The 22,902-nt window shown below is 39.6% G+C and overlaps 1 protein-coding gene across 1 annotated transcript in view; it reads right to left on the bottom strand.

Annotated features, from left to right (window-relative positions):
- Nucleotides 1-1,196: 1,196 nt before the first annotated feature.
- Nucleotides 1,197-22,902, bottom strand: part of LOC139444930 (uncharacterized) — a 68,596-nt gene continuing 46,890 nt past the window's right edge. Inside the window, exons 3-6 of the mRNA XM_071225952.1 lie at nucleotides 21,156-21,302; nucleotides 13,655-13,786; nucleotides 13,325-13,370; nucleotides 1,197-6,682 (exon numbers count right to left, since the gene is read on the bottom strand). Of these exons, the coding sequence (XP_071082053.1) occupies nucleotides 4,425-6,682; nucleotides 13,325-13,370; nucleotides 13,655-13,786; nucleotides 21,156-21,302 (2,583 nt within the window). The 3' untranslated portion in view covers nucleotides 1,197-4,424. The remainder of the gene's footprint in view (nucleotides 6,683-13,324; nucleotides 13,371-13,654; nucleotides 13,787-21,155; nucleotides 21,303-22,902) is intronic.

Genomic DNA, 22,902 nt, shown 5'->3' with positions numbered 1-22,902 from the left:
AAGATTTTCCCAACCAAGACGTAGAGAAACAAAACGAATCGGTTCAAATGAAGGAAAACAAAATGCAAATACCATAATTACAACCCACCAAATTTATGTGTATAAATTTTAGGCAGCTTGCTTGTTCGAGGAATGTATCCGTGAATATCCACACAAAGTAACAATATCCCACTCTTCTGCAGCTGTACAAAGAAACTTATTCGATGTCACGTGTCTCTGTAACAATCAAATATTTTAAAAGATATATATCGTTTCGGGATATTATAACCCGTGTTCGTTTCTCAACTGATCACTTGGATTGTTTCAGGTGTTTCACATAGGTGTCAAGTCTCAAGGGTCGGCTGAGAAAGCCCACGTGACAACTATTTTCATAACGTCAACGGTTCCATTGAGTGATAGATAACAATATCAATCAATCAACGTATTATCAGTTAACCCTTTGAACAAAGTATGTTGTTTTTACATCGGCACTTCACGCCATGATATGAGTGTATTCCCTTTGTTTGAGTAAACCTAGACACTCACTTTTGACATATCCACTGTGCAAGATTACAGTGATTAATCAATCAACGTATTTTCTGTTAATCCTTTGATGACCAGGAACGATCCGTTGATTTACCAAAAAAAGTAAACGAACTGATCATTCGTCTCTTGCTTGGCTGCCACGTGCATATTACATAACACACATTTCACCTCACTTCAAACCTGGATTTAGATTGAATAATTACCCCAGACACAATAAATGCCAAATGGGAACCTTTGTCAGGTAATCTAAGTGGTGCTACCACTAATTGTACCTGTAATAAATTCATTAACTGAGCATCAAGGGAATGACGACAAATACACAAGTGTAGGGTTAGACGAGAAAACGTGGATGACAACAAGGGAGTAGTAATCGTATTACGCAATCCAAAACCCGAAAATGCGTTAACTGCATGGATTAATTAATTAATTAACATGCGACCTTTGTCGAAATCTTTATAGATCACAGTTAACCAATCAGTGTTTATGCAAAAATGCGTAAAACAAATATCGCCTCCAGCCTCCAAGTTCATTTAGCTGTCCTTGCAGACGGTAGCCCAGTCTCTGGTCACGCTCAGTTGCGTTGCGTATCATCCGGGTACTCACTGGGAAAAAACAATAACAAAGGCAGCAACCAGTCCGGAGAATTGCGTTAGATCAGTGCCCCTTTAAATCAAATAATGCTTTGAATAAGTTTTTTTAGAACCATCATTAACACAATAAACCAACAATGTCAAAGACAAACATCAAACATTAACAACACTGTCCAGAATTCATTCAACACCTTAGAAGTAAAGAAATAAGAAAATACAATTCTTTGGCATAAATTATTTTTTGACAATTCAGTGACATTTGAAATCAAATGAAATTTCTTCAGTATTAGCATAGTTGCACTATGGTAAGATGGAGAAGTATTATCACAACTGTTTCTGACTATCGGTAAAACACAGGAGTAACAACTAAAACTGCCCCATAATGGGCAAACTTGTTCATGATAAAACATGAATATAATAAAGTAAGTAGGTACTTTCCATCTTATCACAGTTACACATACACGGAGGACAAAAGACTGATTGTTTATAGAACTGAATCACTTCTCCGTTAAAGAGTTATTCTATCCCATGAGAACTTCAGTGCTTGTTGACCATGCTCCCTAAATTGAAATGATCCTGACTTCATGTAGAATAATATTTCTTCCAAGCTTATATCTTCAAGTTCAATTGGTGGTCCAGATTTCCATAATGCCTACAAAACCTCCATACTTAATAAATCTGATTATGACAGCGATGTCTTGAACTATAGAAGTATGCTGTACTCAGTAGCTGAACTACCCAGGAAGTCTTCTATCGAGATGACCATGCTGTTTTACCATCAACACATCGATGTAACAATATTACCTTATTCCTATGAACTATTTTAGAAAATTTGCAACTGTGCCATTTCATCCAGTAAACATTGGTGACCATGGTAAATTTGGCCTATACAGCCAATTGTTTGTTGGGATTGACAATACAAGCACTGAACTTCCTAGCTTAAGCTGTATTTCATCCCTATCTCGATAAAATGTCAACAATAATACTTTAAACACTTCATAACTGATGTGCTCAAAAGATAAAAGGACAAACTCCCAAAATGCCTGTACTTCACCTGGGAATCAATGAACATTGTGTCCCGTCTAAAATAAAAACTTGGAAGCAGTACAATTAAAAGGTTACCAACCCCATCACAGTACACTATTTCCCTTTAAATCTTGTCTGCAGATTGGACAGGTCCACATGTCTCAAAACAGAACAGAGTAAACAAATCAGGACATTTATATCTTAACCTTGAATCATGTGACTGGACTCACAAAATGAAATGTATCTAGACTTCTTCCAGACTACATAAGTCTACCTGCATGTGATGACACAATCATCCATATGTTCACATAGTTAAACATGTTTCTGAGATACAAATAAGACCTAAAATAAGTACTTGGGTAATTGTCAATAGAGTTTAATAGATTTACTATTTGAGCCCTTGGCAAAATGCTCAGTCAGTATCACTTTATCAAACTAACAGAAACTGAAGGATTTAGTAACATTTGCCACCAAATCACACATAAGCTTAGTTGACATAGCAAACTATAAGATTCTATAAATGAAGACATAAATCATGTATGGTATGCCAGTGCTTCTACGGGGAGAAACGGCATGAAGTGAGGCAGTTAGATATACAACTCTGATAAAATCATAATGGCCTGCAAATTCGACCTGACAACAATGAAGAACCAAAGCTCATTTGAGACAACCACCATCAGAAATATTTCTATATTTGAACTGGTTTAAAATAAACTAAACAATAAACATCCTTCCAGTTCGGGAAGTCAAATAAAAACAAATGAGGACTACAATACAATTAAGTATGCCCACTGCCTGACGATACCATCTGCTTTCTGAATTACATGTGCTAAATAACATCTCTACTGGACCACCTATTTCTACATTCTCACTAGACGACATGCATCTTTCATTTCTATAAGCTACATGGAAATCTTTCCTTTAAAAGATTAAACCTAACTTTAACTGCATAAGTTTGGCTTGGTGATGAGATTATTAAAGAAGAATGCTGCATGACATTATCAAGAAAACTGCTTCTTTCCATGATATACAACTGCATTTGTGACAATGGGGTCTATCCTGAAAACATTATACACCAAAAGTGTCCTTGATATTTTGTTTTAAAGTAATAAAGGCAATTTGTTTTAAATATGTGGCATTGTAGATCATTTTGAATTCTCTACTTAGAAGTACTATTTCTATATAAAACAAAAATACTAACAGGATCATCTCTGATTACTGTTGCAGCAGCCATGCTCAATGGGAGTAAATGGGACACTTCTCCATGGAAATGATAGCTGCCTTCATTACGTGAACAATTTGTGCAATGAATTTCATGTTCATTTAGAGAGCTGTTGGAACAGGATGTGCTGTCAATTATCGTTTTAGATGCAGTTGTGTGATATTCTCCTCCAGTGACGTTGGGCTTCAGGCCTGTTATTTACCTCAACAGACTGGATGTCAAAGGGTTTTATATGTTAGTTTTCAGAAGGTGAAATAACTGAATATGACTAATTCTGGCACAATCACGATTAACCATTCAGCTCTGCAGCCTCTCCCATTTATATCAAATGTGTGTTCATGTGTTATTTTTTCCATTTTCTTAAGACTGGGATTACAAACAGGAACAGATCTTACAATGAAACTTGAAATGAAACAATGAATGTTGGAACTCCAGATATAACTTATAACAGATAACTCGCAATGACTGGCAATATAAAGATGTAACTAGAAATACTTGAAACAATCACAAGTTTCCAGGATGAGATTCTGTAACTATACATACATTAATACCAAATGTAATGTGAAATGCCACAAGGCAATCCTGTACAGCACCTTTGAGTTGTGTTACATATATGGTGTGTGTGAGGGAAGTAAACATCTGTACACTAATCTGACATGGTGGTGATATGATGGCCTGCCAAGACACCATGAAGCTGAATACAAGTGAAGGCTGCAGGATACCCTACTTTAAGTAGATTTCAAGTGCCCTAGTTATTCTTCTTGTTCCAATATTAAAAGAAATAATCTTTTGAAAACAGTTTTTAGAACATTTTGTTTATAAAACTGTCATTCTAAAACATGTCACTTGAAAATACTAAAAGGGCTCTGATTTGGGAAAACAACATAAAACTCAAAGTGATGAGGATTTCTTTTTAAAAGACTGTTTTCACATTATTAATATTCATGTTAAAAGATAAGCATATCAATAGGGTAAACCATGTGAATTGTGTTTTGCCAATATCTAGTTTGCAGTAGTTCCTGACAACTTTCTAGCAACCACCAGTTCCTGCTTGACTGAAGTCAGACAAGAACAGAGTTCCTTCTTGTTCGTGGCAACACATCCAATTTGGATTTCTTAGGACTTGATATATTAGCACTTTTCGTTGGGGCATCTGATGCATGTCTCTTGAGGCCTTTCCCTAAATAGTTTGCAGGAGCCGAGTTATGACTTCGTAACCCAAGTTTGGTAGGTTTCTTTATAAGATTTATCTTATTGACAGGACTGGATCTGAGAGAAAATTTTATGATCCCTTCAGTCGAACTTGCCTGTTTGCGCAGACCATATTGGCCTCCAATTGTCACACTAGCATCAGTTCTTTTCTTGCATTCTGAAACCATCACACGTTTTCTACTCTCCTTGACATCAGCAAGTAATGAAGGCTCTTTTGATCTCATTTCATCTGTTTTCTTATTTTTCAGTTTCCCTCCAACAGAAGTTTTCTGTTTGTTTTTATGTTCTGTTGAGGTCTCTTTAACTTTCTTTTCCTCTAGAGAAACATTGCATTCCTTTCTATCCTTAGTCTTCTTGAGTGCACCTGGAAGATGTGCTGCTTTAGGCTTCACATCCTTTTTCAAAAACTGACCAAGATAATTTCTAATGGGTGAAACTTCTACATTGTGTGGTGGTTTTACACCCTTACTGAGATCAATCTTCACTGGTGTGCACTTACACTTCTGCCTTTGTCTACAGCCTGTGCAACATAGAGAATTTGTGAACGAATCTTCATCCGATGATACAGTGATGATAGACACCGAATCATCTGGAGAAATGTGTTCCCTTAAACCATCCCCATGACTAGAGTTCGGAAAGAATGGACTGATCATCCTTTGTTTGCCAAGTGAGCCCTGAGAAGGTATGTCAATTTTGAGAGGCTGACTGAAAGTCTTTTTAAAGAGTTGACGAGAGGAGACTGGACTAGAGGAGGTTGAAGAGGAGGGTGTTAGAGGTTCACCAGGTAGAGAAGGCGCTGCAAGTAGAGAATTCAGTTGTGGGAATCTTTCTTTCAGTTTTGGGTTTTCCATGAAGTCATCTGTAAACAAAGAAGCAGATAGTTTGTTGTACTTCTTCTCGGCTGCCTGCAAATTGCTACCCTTCAGGGTTTTTTGTGATGACTGTTTACTGGGTGACATGCTGATAAGTGTCTGCTCCTTGCTGGAAGAAAGATCTGACAACAGACTTCTGTACACAGCTACCTTTTGCTGCAACACTTCAGCATTAGTGTCCTCAGATACAACATTGGCCAGGGACAGGCTCCTTTCTGGCTTGGGTGGCTTGTTCTTCTTCCTCAAACCAAGCATTTTGTCAATGTCTTCAGAGAGGAATGTTGGTCCTTCAGGGAATATGCATTGAGTTTTCTTTTGTTGAGTCTCTTTACGACCGAGCCAATATTTTAAACCTTGCTTTGACAACCTTCCTATAACAACTTTGCATTTGGGTAAAGATCTGGCTAGCAATCGACTTTTCCTATCTAAGCCTGTCTCAAGCTTTTTAAACTGCAGTTGCCTCTGACGTTTTGTAAAGCAGTACATGTGTACGTGAGGTCGTTTCTTGAATTTTTTCCTTGGTTTGTATGTGACAGGGTAAACATTTTCCTTCTTTCTCAATTTCTCTAGGAAATGATTCTTTACAGGAGTCTTACAGAAAGCCTCTGCATTAGCCACAACACAAATGTTAGATTCTGATTTGAGATGTTTCTGAATCCTTTGTCCTAGGAGTGAGGACAGCTCAATGTTGAGGAGTGATTTTGTCCTGACAGGAGCTTGTTTCTCCTCTGTATCCTCACTACTACCGCTGACCACACTCTCAGAATCACTGTGCTCTTCCTGAATCCGATATGACAGGCGTCGCTTACACTGACCTGAGTCATCACGACTCAACTGAGATATTAACAGTTTTGGCGTCTTGGGAGTTGTAGGGGAGACAGGTGTCTCTGGCTCACTGAAATCAATCTTGGCACAGTCGAGGTCCGTACTTTTTCTGGTTGAAGCTCTCAACTTCTTAGCTTTGGAAACAGGAATGAGATGAAGCTTCTGTAGATAGTTCTCTAGGGTGGGGCTTCTTGGTGGAGTGACTGTAGTTGGGCTGGACGTGGGAGACTTCACTTTAAACTTGTTACGTTTTGTGGCAGGAGGCGGGGTGTTGAGAGCTTGTAACTCCTGTGGACGCTCTGTACAGTTCAGTTGGTGTTTTCTCATTTCCTCTTTATTGGAAAATTCCTTGTTACAGAAGAAACACACATAGATTTCCACAAAGGGTTTCTTGCCACTCTTCATCAGGTCTGAAAAAGGCAGTACATACATGTATGTTCAAGCCAAATACAATTCAATTCAAACATTAATAAATTTCTTTCTTGCCATTTTCATTATACATTAGAGTGAGTGAGTTCGGTTTGTCGAACTGCAAAATCTTAGACCATTGGGCCCCCAATTATACCTTAAAGATACAACTAACAACCCACAGTGATGTCAGCTCTCGGTGGTGAGGTGAAATGGGGTTTAACGTCGCGTCCAAGATTATTGCACTTATATAGCGGTGTGCATGTACATGTGTGTGTTTGTGTGTCTGCTTGTACTAGTCCGGACTGATGCCGATTTATAGTGCTAGCCCACTGAGATACCATGCCGCAGTTTAACATGAATAGCCCACTCCGAGCCGACCAGTCATTTTTTTTAGCCCCTTAATGCCGAGCGCCAGAAGACAGGGTAACAACAAGTACCATCTTTTAATGTCTTTTTGTATGACTCGGCCGGGGATCAAACCCCAGACCTTCCGCTCTCTGGGCGGACTCTCTACCACTAGACCACGGAGTAAGTCTTGATCAGCTCTCGAATCATATCAGGCATTCATGACCTTTTGAACCAAATATTTTCTATTTTACACCTTAACACAAACTATTGATTAATTGAATTTAAGTCCATCAAATCTCTCGTATTAACCATCCATTACTAAGTTTGTGCAGCGTCTGTATCTTGCTATAGAAGACAGAATTGGTAAAATCTAAATATTTTTTACATCTGTACATTTATCCTGAATTACTCCTTAATGCATTTACTGCTTACCTTACAACATAAAAGACAGCACCTTTTGATGGTCCTGGGTTAAAAAAATAAAAGGCTGTTTCCGACACTTTTTACAGGACCACCCCTTTGGACATGTGACAGGTTGTAATGACACAACCATTTCATATAACTGCTCGTCACCCAAGCTATCGAAAAGAGTTTCTGAAGCTACAGAGGCAAAGTCTGCAACGGGTGGGTCCTTTGACATAGTAATGCAGGATAAGTATACAAATGTAAAACATATTTAGAGTTTACATAATCTTTTACTTATCCTGCATTACTCCTTAATGCATCTTATCAGACCTAATGGAGGAGGGTATACCTTCAGACGTAAAAACCCCTCAATAAACGACAAGTTGTCAAGGAAACCGAATGGTGAAAATCACAAACGCCTGACTGGTTCAATCTTATTTACAGAAAGAACATGAGAATCGAGGATAAGTCTGTGTAAACAACCAGTGAAACGGAAGATTAGCATGTTACCAAGCCAAAGCTAAAAAGCTTAAAAAGTCCTCACATCGGGCGTGTCATAGTCAGTACTGCACGGACAGGTAAGCCTTGTTCCGGACAGTACAAGTTCATTATTTGCATTATTACCTGCTGTGCTACTACCAGAGGGTCAAAATTACAAACGCCTTAGACGTCTTGGAGTGCCACATCGAGAAGATAACGAGCTGGCGAAAACTGTCAGACGTCCAAAAACATTCTTTCATGATTGCTCTGATGGACCAGTTGCTCTGTAGAGCCATGGTTGAGGCTACCACTCTGATCTCGTGAGGATTGTTCGCTCTTGGTAGATCAAGGTTAGCGATCTCGTGAGCCTGCAGGATAACCATAGAGATAGAATGTTGAACTAACCTCGATCATGGACCTATGGGATACGGGAATGAATAACTGCTTCTGCGAAACCACACCTAGTTTTGAAGCTGCGTATGAAAGCTTGAAGTGCTCGCAGAGGGCGCAAGGAGTTCCCCCTCATCTTCAACCCTCACAATCGTAGAGACTGGTGGAATGGTGAAGGACCAGTTGGGTTGGCCTGGTAGTTGATTTTTCGCTATGAAATCCCAGCACAACCCAACTACATGCGTACCATGCTCAAAGTGGACACGGGTGATGTCAACTCATGTAACTTGCTCACCCGTGCTGCTGTGGCTTAAGCCAAGATATAAATTGTTCGGATGGTGAGGCCATCAAATGAGGATGTGTTGAGGGGCTCCAATGGGTGCCCTTGCAAACCTCGAAGTACCACAAGCAAATATTAAGCAGGGCAACAGAATTTGGCCTTCTGGTCCTCAAGCCTAAAAGTGCGTAGTAGGGCCTGTAGTTCAGGGACCTTGGTCATTTTACGATTCTCCGGAATGGCCCACACTGAATTGAGCGCTACGAAATACGTAGTAATGGTGATACCCTTCAAATGTCTTTTTGTACACAAGTGTAGGAGGTATTCAGCGCAATTATGGTTATCTTGCGCTGAAGTTAGTTACCCTAGTAACACTTGCCACTGACGAAGTGTGCGTGATTGATGCAGAGCAGGAGACAGATGTCGTAGGATTTTTATCCATCTGTCCCTCAGTCCTGATAAGAGGTCCTGGTCTGTCTGGAACAGGCCTCCTATGAACTGGAGCCGGTGGGTCAGAGTCAGCTCCGACTTCGCCTTGTTGATTTTCAATCCCAATTGGGATAGTAGTTCAAAGGTTTGATGATATTCTGGTGGCGTACTAGCGTGAGTGTCTTGATGACACAGGAAACAGTCATCTATGTACGACTCAAACCAAATGTTCCTAAGGTGTAGAAAAAGAGTTATTGGCTTGATTATCCATGTAAATAACCACTGGGCCAATCCTGACCAAGATTGACATAGGAGCTTGTGCTTAAACTCTGAATCCCAGTTGGAAAGTGTTAAATAACCAAGACTGCGTGTAACAGTAATCTCCGCTAGTGCAGCTCAGAGCTAGTTCCTCATGTTGGTCGATCTGACGTTTCTGAAAGTCAACCACAGTCTGAAAATGGTCTAAAGGTTCAGGGTGACCTCTGTTAAATCTTGATCCATTGCACGTGTTGAAAACGCCAGTGCTGACAAAGGTTTTAATATACGCCTGATTTCCGTTTCAATGAACGCAAATCTGGCGTCTTGGACTTGGTTGGTTTCGAGGAACCAGTCATCCTCCGTAAATCCTCATCCAAAATGTGTGCCTGATCTGCTACAGCGAAGGAATGTATAGCAAGATAATCTTTCCTGAGTTTTGGCGGCTTGAATGACTGCGCAAACAAGTTTGGAAAAGTCTTCGTCCAATGCCTTAACCATATCTTTAACATAGCATCCACCGGAATTGATGTGGGATGTGACCATACGGGGGAGGCGCTACTGACAAGAGATGGTCTGCTACCCACTATGGCATTTGCGCTAAGCTAAAATAATTATTCCATTCAACTGATGAATCTCCATCCTCGCCGACAGAATTGGCATGATGGTGACGCATTCTCCTGGTAGGTGAATGGTGCATAACCTTTTTTTCTAACAGAAGGCTTCAATGAGAGGACTGGTGAAAAAGACTTGTGTAACAATGTCCACATATGTGGTATTAGCCAGAGATCCGGAAAATTTAAAATCCCAATCGGACATTTGCATTTAGGCCACGCCCCTTCAAATAGCGTATTTTTGTACGACTTTTCACACACATTACAAGTTATTGTGCGCTTCGGTTATAGAGCGCGGTAAAGCATAGCTCCCAAAATTTACTAACATTTTTAATAAACTCAAGTTTTCTAATGAAACAATGTTTCCCTTCCAATGTTTATTGTTTATCTGGACTAGCGTTTGCAATATATTTGATTAATTTTATTCAATATTTCATTCAATAATTATAATGATGTTTACAATAATTTTGGCGAAATCGTATGCTAAGTGATCGGTAGATCGCACAACTCACCGTTATTTACAGCAACCACGGTCAGATTACTGCTATTGACGCCTTTAAACGAACTTTAGTTGCAAGAGAATGGATATGGACACATATCATAAATGCCATACCATGACTCGCTAAAAGTCATATTTGAGGCAGTTTGACTATTAAATAACGTTTTTGCAAATGAAATACATGTTGCGCGGGAAATCCCTACGGTGATTGGTCAAAATCTGATAAAAAAATATCCTGCATACCATCTGTACCAAGTGCTACGCTTATGGTTCTTATAATTTTAAGTATATATGGCAACTAAAATAACACGATATTGGAATATATTATTCCTGATAAAATAATAATTTCAGATACAATTTCTGCTGACCATTGCATCAAAATTCTTTGAGGTTGTATCATTGGGTACATTTTAACTGAATCACCGGTAGATTGGGAGGAAACGTGTGTACAGCCGATTGCTATTTCCAGCTTAGTTTACAAGAAAATACACATGGTAATCTTAATCTCTGCATATAAAACAATGCCTTGGAGAGCAGGAAATACATTTTAAATGGTAAATCATCATAACTAGTGATGTTTTATATCAAATTTCATACTTTTATGCTAATGATATGCTTACGATAATGCTCATAAATTATTTGGACCCCTAAGATAGCGTTGTTTGTTTTTTAAAATGTTCGGACAGAAAAATTAAAAATTTTTAAGCAATATTTTAAACCGGACATTTGAGATTCCCAATCGGACATGTCCAGCGCATATGACCATTTCCGGACCCCTGGTATTAGCGCTGATGTATGTGTTATGACAGATTGAGTATCTGGCGTCTGGTGAACGTTAGAAGCTGGTGTAGACATTGACACATGAGTAGTCTGCTGCGTAAGTGTTGTTGCCGACACTAGAGTTTGGTACATAGGTGCAGGCCCTGGGTACAATTGTGCCATAGACTGTTGCCAAGTGGATTGCATAAAATTTTGCATCCAGTTGTTGTTCTGGTATGGTGCCAACAGTTGAGTGTATATCTGCTGCGCTGCCAGGTAGGCAGGCGGTACAGCGCTAAGCTTGTCATGGGACGCTGATGTAATGGGAGCCCTGAGGATGATGTAAAGTGCCTGGGGGTGTTGAAGAGACGCCAGTAGGTGTCGGCTAGATCGTGGTAAGTGTCTGCACTACTCAAGTAGAAGTGTCAAAAGACACATGCCCCAGCATCGCTTGAACTGTCACGGTGGAAGCCATGGACGCGTGAAAATTTGAAGGTTTGAAACTTACAGTAGAGCCCAATATTGTAGAAACTGTAGAAGAGTGAATGTCAGCAGTCACTATCACGGAGGACATAGGTCCACCAGAAGATAAAGGCTGGGTGGTAATTCCCTAAAGTCAGTTGCGTCCTGTGACTAAGACATCTTCCTCTAAACATGACGGGACTGCTGCAAAATACATCTGTGAGTGACCTGTCTATAAACAGCAAAATTTGATGGAGAGAGTGGTAAACAAACATATCATTTAAAATTTGGAGTGCAAACCTGAGTGCAATCCAAACAACAGTGCAATCCAAACAATGTGGATGGGAGATCTTTGGAAGAATTTTTACGACAAATTGTACACCGTGCAAGCATATGTTACGAAAATAGAGAGTTGTGATTAATACGGATATGAGAGATTGCCAATGAAAATTTACATGTATCGATCGGCAAGACATTTATGAGTTTGAAAGTGTATAATATGAAAAGATACCCGAAAAACTATGTAACGCCAAAGCTACAGGACAATGTCTTTTTACAGGAAAATGACCCACATATCAATACACAAAACAGTGACAGTTATATGAAAGGAATACATCACCCATCACAGGTATAATTTAGTGTGGTAACCAAAGTGAACTGCCTAAAAAAATCAAAAAGTTGACGAGCCCATCTGAGATACATCCTAGCTGCTACGCGACAGGCAGGAATGTTTTAGGTGATATTCCCGCAAGGTCACATGACAGCCGCGATTTTCCATATAAAAAGTGGGATCTGAGAGCGAATAATTTTCCCTTCACCCAAGACCATCGCTAAGTACCATCGTAAGGTAAGCAGTAAATGCATTAAGTAGTAATGCAGAATAAGTAAAAAATATAACAATTGTCAGAAATCATATCTGTCTATTTATTGTACCAGGAATGATATATTCTATTAGCTTGTTATTATAGTTGCTGCTTTAACTATAAATGTTAATTGGAAATAACCCTAAGTATAGCATTTTGATATATTAGCTATTATTTCCTACATATGGGATAGTTTGAAAAGTCAACATTTGAGATAAAACAGACAGCAATCGTGACAAGAGCTTCCAGGGGTTTTACTATTTCCACCACGAAAACACTACACTGACACACAACAGTGAAACCATCCGTCAGTGTTTTAGGAATGCCTATCAACTTACAAATAAGAATTTTTAACAAATCAAAGAATGTCATTTGTGATAAATGTGTATCCATTCTGAGAACTAAGGTTCATTTCAAGGCATCAACAGAGGTGTATCTTCATTTTTGCTGTAAATAATGGTGAGTAGATCTGCCGATCACTTCACAAACCATTACACCAAAATTAATGTTGATTTGAACAAATTAATTAACCAGATTAAAATCATTAAGTAAGACATACAATGAACACTATTTATAACGAGAAAGTGTAGTTACTGGAATAACTTGGAACTTCAGTATGTTTTTGTTGATAGTCGAGTCTCAGTGTTACGTGCTGGCAGTGTTGCATTTGCTGTGTGCATTAAATGATACACAAGAAATTACAGTATTCATGAATAATTATTCATATTCATTACCTTAAATTCGTGATATGAATTGTATTCATCACAACAGTAAAACACAAATAGTGATGGTCACAATGATGTCCTACTGAGGGATCACTAACAAAAACTCATAAAATATATAAAGGAGAAAAATGTTACCAGGAGTCCTACATAGGAGATCCGAGCTGTTGTTGGCATTGAAATTCTGCAAATACAGTTACAAAATGTTATTAGTTGTGTAATCTCAACATATACTTGTTCAACAAACAAATTAAACTAAACATGGACATAAGATAAAATATATTACTGACTACAGATGATCACTGAAATTGTTCATACTTATATTGGGACTATGACTTCCTTGATTGCTGCATCCCTACCATTACTTGGAATCTGACCCTGTTAATGACATAAATTACAAATCAGTTATCAGCTGCCAACTGAATGACTTATTCTGTTAAACACTATATGACCATGTGACGTTCTTGCCTGTCTCCGAGACTGTCCATGTGCTATGACAGTCTTCCAGTCATTAAGTTTGCCAGTAGACAGCAGAGATTCCTGACCAAGATGGTGGTAGCAGCTTCGCACAACCTTCTTCATGGCTTCAGTGAAGGCAGCCTAGAACAGAGCTCGCTGGGGTAAGTTTTCTTTCCCTTGTATTTTTAATTATTTTTGTTTTGATTTCAAAACCTCTCCGAGTTCAGCAAAGTGCATCGATTTCGCAACCACAAGCAGGTAATCATGTCGCTAAGGTAACACTCTATGCTACCCTTGATCCCCTTCAAAGTAGACAGTTCGAATTCTGGACTGTCTGATGTGCATGCCGAAATGATAAATTTGCAAATAATAATGTTTAGTTGCACCTTTCCGGTGTCATTCACCCTCACAGTCATATGGTCCCCGGACGTCAGTCAGCCTGCATACCGCTCAGTGCCGTACTTTGCAGACGTCGCAGTTGCGAAAAACCGTAAACACATTGTATAAAAAAGTGTCACATTCTTATTTCTTCACATAACGTTACAAAATTGTACTAAGTAGTGTATCTTTATGATGTCTTTCGGAAAGTCTAAATGTTGTTGCAAAATGAATCTGTTTTTATTCTCATGCCATCGTTAAAAGTGTGAGTAGTCATATTTTTCGTGTTTTTCTTACCTGTATACATTTGTGAACTAAGTTCATGTCAACATGTCAAGTTTAGTCTTTTTCATTGTGTTTTCATTTTCATTGACAGTTATCGATGTCATCATCGTTCACAAAGGCAAACCTGTCTATACAAAGTCCGGTTTTTGAATTCGGGTGGTCGAAAAATTCATCAAACAGCAAGCCCACTAACACAGACGCAAACCAGGACTTGGTGGTGATGATCTTGGCGCCCTAGAAACAGTTTCTGGCACCATCAAAATCTGAATCTTGGAACTTCAATCTGACCATATGCAGTTTTGACAACAAAGACATTAAATGTGTTCAGAGGTTGAATTATACGAATAACTTTTCATGTCAGTCAGATCTCCGTCCGCTTTAACCAGGTCATTTACTTTGACAGGTCTCAAATGGCCAGCCATGTTTGTTTACAAATGGGTAGATTCCTCTACGTAGTTTTGGTCTTTACTTCAAAATGAAAATCATGTGAAATAAATGAAAAAAATGATAATGTGTTATGTTGTTAATATGAAACTTGTGTCTTGTCTTAAAAATCTCAAATCAGTGAGATTTTAACACGTAAAACATCTGAAGGGAAAGGCGTGGATTTGTGAATGAATGGGATGAGAGAAAAAATAGTTCCGTTGTCCAATGAAACTTGATCTTTGCTCCACTGACCAATCAGCTTCGAGAATCATTAATTGCACACTGTGCAAATATCAAAAAGTTATTACACTGCATATTTGAGCCCATATGGGTAATAATAAACAAGCTCCCGTCTAATTACGAATTTTATGAAATGAGTGAATAGTTCTGGTATCTAACAATGAAAGCGAGTCAGATACCACAACTATTCATGAGTTTTAAAAAATTGGTATTTCACTTATTACTGGCCATTTTTAACATTTTTAAAATTATACTGTTGAGTGTGAATAGGCCCCACGGCTTAGGCTTAATCCAATTGAGTTTATCAGAATAATACTTCAAACACGTCAAAAGTTGAAACGTATGAATTTAATACCATACAACGGTCCACCTTTAGAATTCAGGCAACTGTTCCACAAAATTATCGTAGGGCTAAGGTTATCGCCACTCACATACTTTAACTTAGACTAATGACTGTTGTTGTGCCACAATACGCCTTGTGGAACGGGGCTTTGCACCTCAAAGTTTACAATCAGGTCACAATACCCAATGATGTAATTTGTGGAATTTTGTTGCAAGATCCATCGGCGAAACAATGCTAAAGCTGTTGGTACCAAATGACATGTCCAGCCATCAAATACTCAATATCGATGCAAATATAGAGCACTGGAACTTGGTCAATGTGCCTTGCATCCAGAGGACATGGAAGAAGTCTTGAACATTTCTGACTGTTTTAGAAGCTTTGCTGATGACAGCCCATATATTAAACGTACAGAATCAACTGAAAACTATGCCGGAGAAAAAGTATTGGACAGCTGATTCAAAATATTTTGAGAGTGAGTGAGTGAAAATTTATACACACTAATACCATACAAAAGTGAGTGAGTGAGTTGGGTTTAATGACGCTTTTAACAATATTCCAGTTATATCACGGCGTATCAGCATTATGTGGGAGGAAAGCCTGAAGTGATGCAGGTCTTGGATATTTACCACTTTGGTGAAACCCATGAGCACTGGTATGGTGCTGACAAACCCAGAAACAGGATTAGAATCCACAATCATAGGTTTCTGGCGTGCCCAATGGATGCAACACGCACAGCAAATTGCAGCGACTTAGACAACTGGGCCATCCGTGGCCCCAATACATGATAGCCAGCAACTGAAGGTCGATCACCATACAAGGGGCAATGGGGACTTACGGTACTTCTGCTACCGTGACTGTCAAAATATGATACTTCTACCATTAGACACAGGTACCCTAAATCTGTATATGCTCTGAAGTCCCATACACTTCACAAGAACAGGGCCACTTGAAACATAATATTTATGATCCCTACCTTTTTGTTCAGTATAATATGCCAAAAACCATATGTTATTTCTCATACCACATACTGGCTGTATTTGAAATTTCACAATACACAAAAAGACTGCTGCTCACCCAAATTATGAAGAATTAATTTTAGGACACTGCAACATTATTCACTTTGGTACACACATCTATAGTGAAAAATGGTGCAAAAGATTCAACATGCCTTGAAGAGTGAGTGAGTCTGGTTTAACGCCGCTTTTAACCGTATTCCAGTCATATCACGGCGTGTCAGCTTAATGTGGGAGGAAAGGCCGAAGTGATGCAGGTCTCAGACGTTTACCACTTCGGTGAAACCCAAGAGCACGGGTATGGTGCTGACAAACCTAGAAACATAATCAGGACGAACCGGGATTCGAACCCACAATCATAGGTTTCAGGCCCAAGGGACGCAACCCTGCGCAGCGAATCGCAGCGCCTTAGACGACTGGGCCACCCGTGCCCCCCATGCCTTGAAGAAATGACCAAGCTGAAGTAACACTAGAAAAACGGGTACGTGAAAGCCAAAGTTTGCAGCTGGATAAAAAAAATATCAAAACATGCTCATCATTTTTGTTATTCCAAAAACCATTTACTGGCTGCATGTGAAATAGTTTTACTTACTATGTACTTGCATTACAGCACAATTTTCATACTAAATCTGAAACAGATTTGTTCATTGGAACTCCCTCTTATTTGCGGCTTGGTTTCATCAAAGTCATGCATAACCTTCATGTGCATTTGTCGACCCCTTGAGGTACTTTACCCAGCATACAATAAGCATCATGAAATGATTATTCGCCGTATATATATACTGAACCACAAAAGAAACATCACCATGGATAGATATATGAGAAACCTAATTTGTCCAAACACTGTAAACATACTTTGAGAAATATTAAAAAGATGAAACTTGGCAAAACTGATCATCAAGGTTGAAATTAAAGTGTCAAATGTTCTTAAAGTGAAACACAACACTAGTCTCTGAGAAAATGTCATCACAAGTCAGTATCTCTTGTGTCCGCCATGTGCATTGATGACTGCCGTGCACCATCGATACATGGAATGGATGAGGCGGTTGATGAAGTTCATAGGCACTTGAGCCCACACTCTGAGGAATGCCTGACGCAGTTCAGCTGCAGTTGTTGGCCTTGGCTGGGCATCATTCAGCCGTCTTTGAATCTCGTCCCACAGGTGCTCAATGGGTTTTAAATTGGGACTGAGGGCATGCCACTGCATGGGTCTGATGCCATTCTGCTGGAGGAAGTCTCTTGTTGCTTTCGCAGTGTGGGCACGGGCGTTATCATGCTGCAAATTGTCGTTGCGTCGACGTACCAAATGAGTTATGGCGTGTGGTCTCACTTGATCAATGTACCACCTGCTGTGACTCCTTTGCCTCTCTCTGGACCGATGTTCTGGAAAACCACAGGGCCGACCCTCTGTGCAAGATCAATTCCACCCTACACCATGATGGTCGGACCACCTGAGTCTCTCTCAACAACACAAGCACCTGAATAACGTTCCCCATGGCGTCGCCAGATACTCTCTCTCTCTCTCTCTGCCATCTGCTCCACTGCTAGTGGCCCCAATGCTGGTGCTGTGTTGCCTACTGAAGACGGTTCCGGCAATAACGGTATGTCAGAATGGGTCTTCAGTGTGGCCTGTGACAGTGGAGGTGTCTGCTCCTCAATCGCCAATGCACGGTGTCAGCACTAATGTGTCGCTGGTGTGTCCCCATGGTCTGTCGAGCAGTTTCTGCAGCATAACAAAGCGATCTTGAAGATGCTGTCGCACAATCTGACGATCCTGATGTCGGGTGGTGACCCTTGGTCTTCCACTACGTGGTCGGTCATCTGTAGTGTTAGTGGTCTGGTACCGTTGCTGGAGCCTGTCTATCGTCCTTACGTGGACTTAAAATGTATTTGCTACTTGCCAGGCGAATTGTCCAGCTTGCAATTGTCCAAGGGCTTGGTGTCGCTGATTTCTTGTCAATCTTGGCATGTGGTAGCAACTCAATAACGAATGAATGTTATCCCATCTGGGTGGATTTTTATAGGGCATGAAATGGGGGAACACATGTGCATTTTAAATTGCATGAAACTCACGTGCATCGGGTTACCATGGCCGCAGATGTAATGCGTTTGGGCGATCGGTTTTATTGACACCTGCTTTGTATTTTTATCATCAAATTTCATTTTTCCAGACAAGGTAATGTTAAATTTTAGAAACTTTGACAAAAATTACCCAGATATTTAAATGACAACTTTTCATGCAATGTTACTTGGGGTGACGTTTCTTTTGAGGTTCAGTTTAAATGTCCTTGGATACTCTATTAGTGATCAATAAATCAATTGATCAGCCATTGTGGAAACTTTCAACATCCCCTCATCAACACATGCGTCACCTAATCCCGAAACACCTGATTGGTCGCAACTCCCAGTTAGTGCTGGTTTACATACATATAACATACCCTCTAACAGTGTTGATCATATTCTCAATATGGTAATACGGCCAGAACACCTTGTCCACAAATCCACATGCCTCATTTGAGGGGTTTTCCTGGAATTACCCGACAGATTACGATTAACAGGTGTTCACACAAATTGACCAAGTCAAAAACCAGACTTTGAAAATTAATTGCGAGTGAAAATTAATAAATAAAATACAAATATGTTCAATTAGAACATGTTTACAGTTTCATGAATGAATAATTCACTGCTGATTATTACTTTCTCGTCTTGGCATGGTCACCAGATTTTGGAGTTAAGACAAACTGTTCTCAGTCATGCAGTAATTCAAATGGACCCCAGTGTTGACATGTGGCATTGTGTACAATGCACCAATGAAACAAATATCAGCGACAGGGAATTTTTCGACCTGGACGGGTTGCCTTACCTATTCACTCTTAGACAGCAAGACATGTGACCTGTGATCATCATACACAATCGAGAGGGGATACAATATCTGATGAAGTGCCTAGATAGATATTTCTTAAATATTTCACTATTAGACCAGCCAGTCACTCTCAGTTCCTGATGTAACATGCTGACAACCATCCAATAATTGAAGATTGGATGGATTACACATCCAATGACAGTTGTGGTACTAGATCTAGGTAGTGTAAGAGCGACAGCAGCCTCTTGACTAGATCCAACAATGCTAGTAGGGGTGTGATTCTCCGTCAGTCCTTTTGCATCAAGGTTGTAGATACAATCAGGACTTTTATTCATATCATCTTCACCAACACTGGACTCCAGATGATCCCCATAGAGAGATACTCTTCAGATGTTGCCGTTGCTCCAACAATCTACATGATCTAGGTTTCTGAACTTTCAAGTGGGGCCATCTCTTGATAAATCCAAAGATCAAATGGAGGCATAGTAGCTTGGTGTCTGCTGTATTCCTTCCAACACGAATGGCAAAACCTGTGGCTATGGTGATGACATTGTGATGAGTGTCGCCATATCAAAAAGATGCCCCATATATGTCACCAACTTAGCCTCTTCATCTGAAGAGAGGAAAGTGTCAGTACCTAGCTTGCATGATACCAAAGTCATATTTGATCATGGCTGAATATGTCTTAGATAAAGCTTCATCCACGAATGAATGATATCTCGATTTCTCCGGGGGAGTTGAAATCTGAAATAACAACAACAAAAACATAAGCATAGAGAAAATAAATAAATCCAAATAAGAAATGTAGAAATGCACATAATAAATGGCCAAAAAACATTTCCATAGTTTATAAAATAGGACAGAGTTAAACCCCTTATGTATTATGATGTCAGTACAACTTGATGTCAACAAAGCAGACCAACACACACAGGTACAGACACTGCTTCCCCTAATTTAACACAGTTCAGCATTACAATTACACACGTTTAGGCTTAAAAAAAATAAAAGAAGTGGTTCTCAGGCAATGACTTTTGTAAACATTGTGTGGACAAGTGTTGTTGTTTGTTTTTTTTGCTTTGCTTGTTCAAACTAGTATGTATCCAAATAAACAGTTGTGTACTATTAACCTGGGAAAGGGCCTCCCTACATAAACAAGCTTAAAAGCCTCCTATTGCCACCATGACCATAACACGAGATGCACAGTAAAGCAGTGCGCATGTAAAGGATAGTAACTGTATGTTATATTGGATCATATTGTTTTTTAGAATCAGAATGTTTTTATTGTTTTTGAAAATGGAAATAAAAACGAAACGTGCAGTAGACTTTATGATGATGCGGCGGTGCCTGAGAACCAAGACTATTATTTTTTTATTTAGCCTTACAATAACTTTAATCCAATACTTACACCTGGACGTTTTACTCGGAGCACTTTGATCAGCGGAGGTGCTTCCTGACAAGTCGGCTCCCTTGATCTTGTTACATCCCTCGTCATTACGCGAGTAATTACAAATAAAATGGCCGTTCAAGTATATGGCTGTTCGAATATACCCAACGATATGTGTACTGACATTACTAAATAAAGATAGAAAAAACAAAATATATCAATCTCTGTTGTTAGGTTTCTTTACTTTCATTGAAATGAACATGTTGAACATTTGAAGGGCAAGCGTACAGTAATACTCTCAACTTGTCTGGCTCTAGAAGTATAGTCGACATGAAGAAGAATGCATTGTGTACACAAAACCCAAATGTAAAATTGGTTCAAATGACCAGGCAGATCAATAGATAACCTTTATCATGGCATATGATGATCACAAAAAGGTTTCAACTTTTAGTGCAAGCTCAGTTAATAACCAGAAGACTGGAAGTGTATTGATTCTTAAGATCACTAATTCATAAATTCAAGCAATGGAGTCGTAGCTGATGATCCTAGTAATGTGAGTTAACTTGGATGCTGCTCACCTCTTTGTTTCTGTCTGTGGCATTTGACCAGAGGGGTACATCTGGTGGCCACCAGTGAGGTCTCTGAATGAGGCCTGGTCCACGGGTACATTCTCCACTCCCACTGACTACCTTCATCAGGGCAGGGACAAACTCTCGCAGCTGACCCTGCACAGTCAGACAAGATGACACTTGAGGCACTTGGTAGGAGGAGGCACATTACACAGACAGACACAGCCTAATATGGCATATGCTAGAGCAGGATCAAATTACATTTGTCCTTTTGCTGAAAATGTTATCACTACAAATCTATATTTTCAAACTTTCTCAGAAACAGGATCATTATCCCTTAGTAATTTCGGTTTACTTATTGTCTGTACGAAAATTCTACCTCTACTACATATCTGCCAGAATATACCAGAGGGACCTGGTAGGATCTGCCTCCAGTAACTCCCTGTGTAATTGACAGCAATTATGTACTGATTCTAATCCTACTTGAGATAATTTCTGCTAATATTCCCCTTGAGGACTTGAAAATCAGAACACTGTGTCAAGAATCAGTCAAATATGTGACATGTTCACTAGATTTACCATTATATTTTTTCTGATCTTGATCATAAAAAACCTGGATTTGTGACTTTTAATACCGGCGATTACGTCACTTCCGGTTATGACGTCACTTCCCCTTTTGGTAATGACATATCTCTAGGTCTATTTATACCCCAAAGATGTCATTTCCTGGTTAGAAGGACTTTGTTCGGCTATTTCCGGTAATGACGACACTTCCGGTAAAAGGTGATTGTTGACATTTAAGGTGCTTCTAATCCATCCTATACCTAATAAGCAGACGTGGCGTGGAATTCTGAGTCTGTGTATAAATTTGTGCAACTGTGGCTTTCATCCATCCTGCTAAAGTGGCCTTGGTGATATCCTTGTTCGAATTGGTCTTACAGGATAGGAAGAGTCCCCTCCGATGGCGTCTATTTTGGTCTGTAGCAGAGAGATAGAACTTGAGAGATCCAGTGTTTCCGGTCATATTTTTATCTGCCGGACAGGTGAGCCGGCAATGTACCAAAATACTGGTCATTTGTGATTTTTGTCAGTCCTTAATAAATTCAATAAAATACAACAGTAAACATACTGACTAGTTTATTAAAGTTTGCGTTGCTTTCTACGAAAGATCTTCGTAGCTTGTTTGACAGTATTGTTGACGTCTTCGTGTAGATTCAAAAGCATCAGGTTGTTTATCCGTTGTCTGGAAGACGATTGCGACTGGCAGAGTGTATCCTGTTTTAGGATAGTACTATCGAGCACAGAGTGGAAAAGTCGGGATAAATACTGAAAGTTTAGAAATCACTGTCTTGCAACTGTCTCCAACGGGTTGGCTCCTATGTTGTTGACCGCCATCTTGAAAGGTGTGAAGTCCTGCTGTGCCTGGATGCGATTGATGACGTCATTTTCAGCTGGGCCAATCAGGAGGCAGAATTTGTCCAGTAATTTCTCGAGGGATTCCCTTCCGTGAGCTGTCAGTTCCTCTTGCGTTTGGGGAAATTGACTTGGGTTGAGCACTTTGTCCAGACAAGTAACGATATCAAGCGAGTCATCCGGAAATCTTTTTCTCAGAGTTACAGAGTTCCATCGATAAACCCACAACGGGTTTTCACAAACGCACCAATAGATCGCTGGTCCCCATATGTGACCTGAATTCCACGAAATTCCCCGTTGTTCAGATTATCCAAGAAATGATGTTCATTTTCATCTGTGGTGT

Source organism: Haliotis cracherodii, unplaced genomic scaffold (assembly GCF_022045235.1).
Source record: "Haliotis cracherodii isolate W230 unplaced genomic scaffold, xgHalCrac1.p SCAF_6, whole genome shotgun sequence".
Lineage (NCBI taxonomy): Eukaryota > Metazoa > Mollusca > Gastropoda > Lepetellida > Haliotidae > Haliotis > Haliotis cracherodii.
This window is presented reverse-complemented; position numbering and strand designations above follow the sequence as displayed.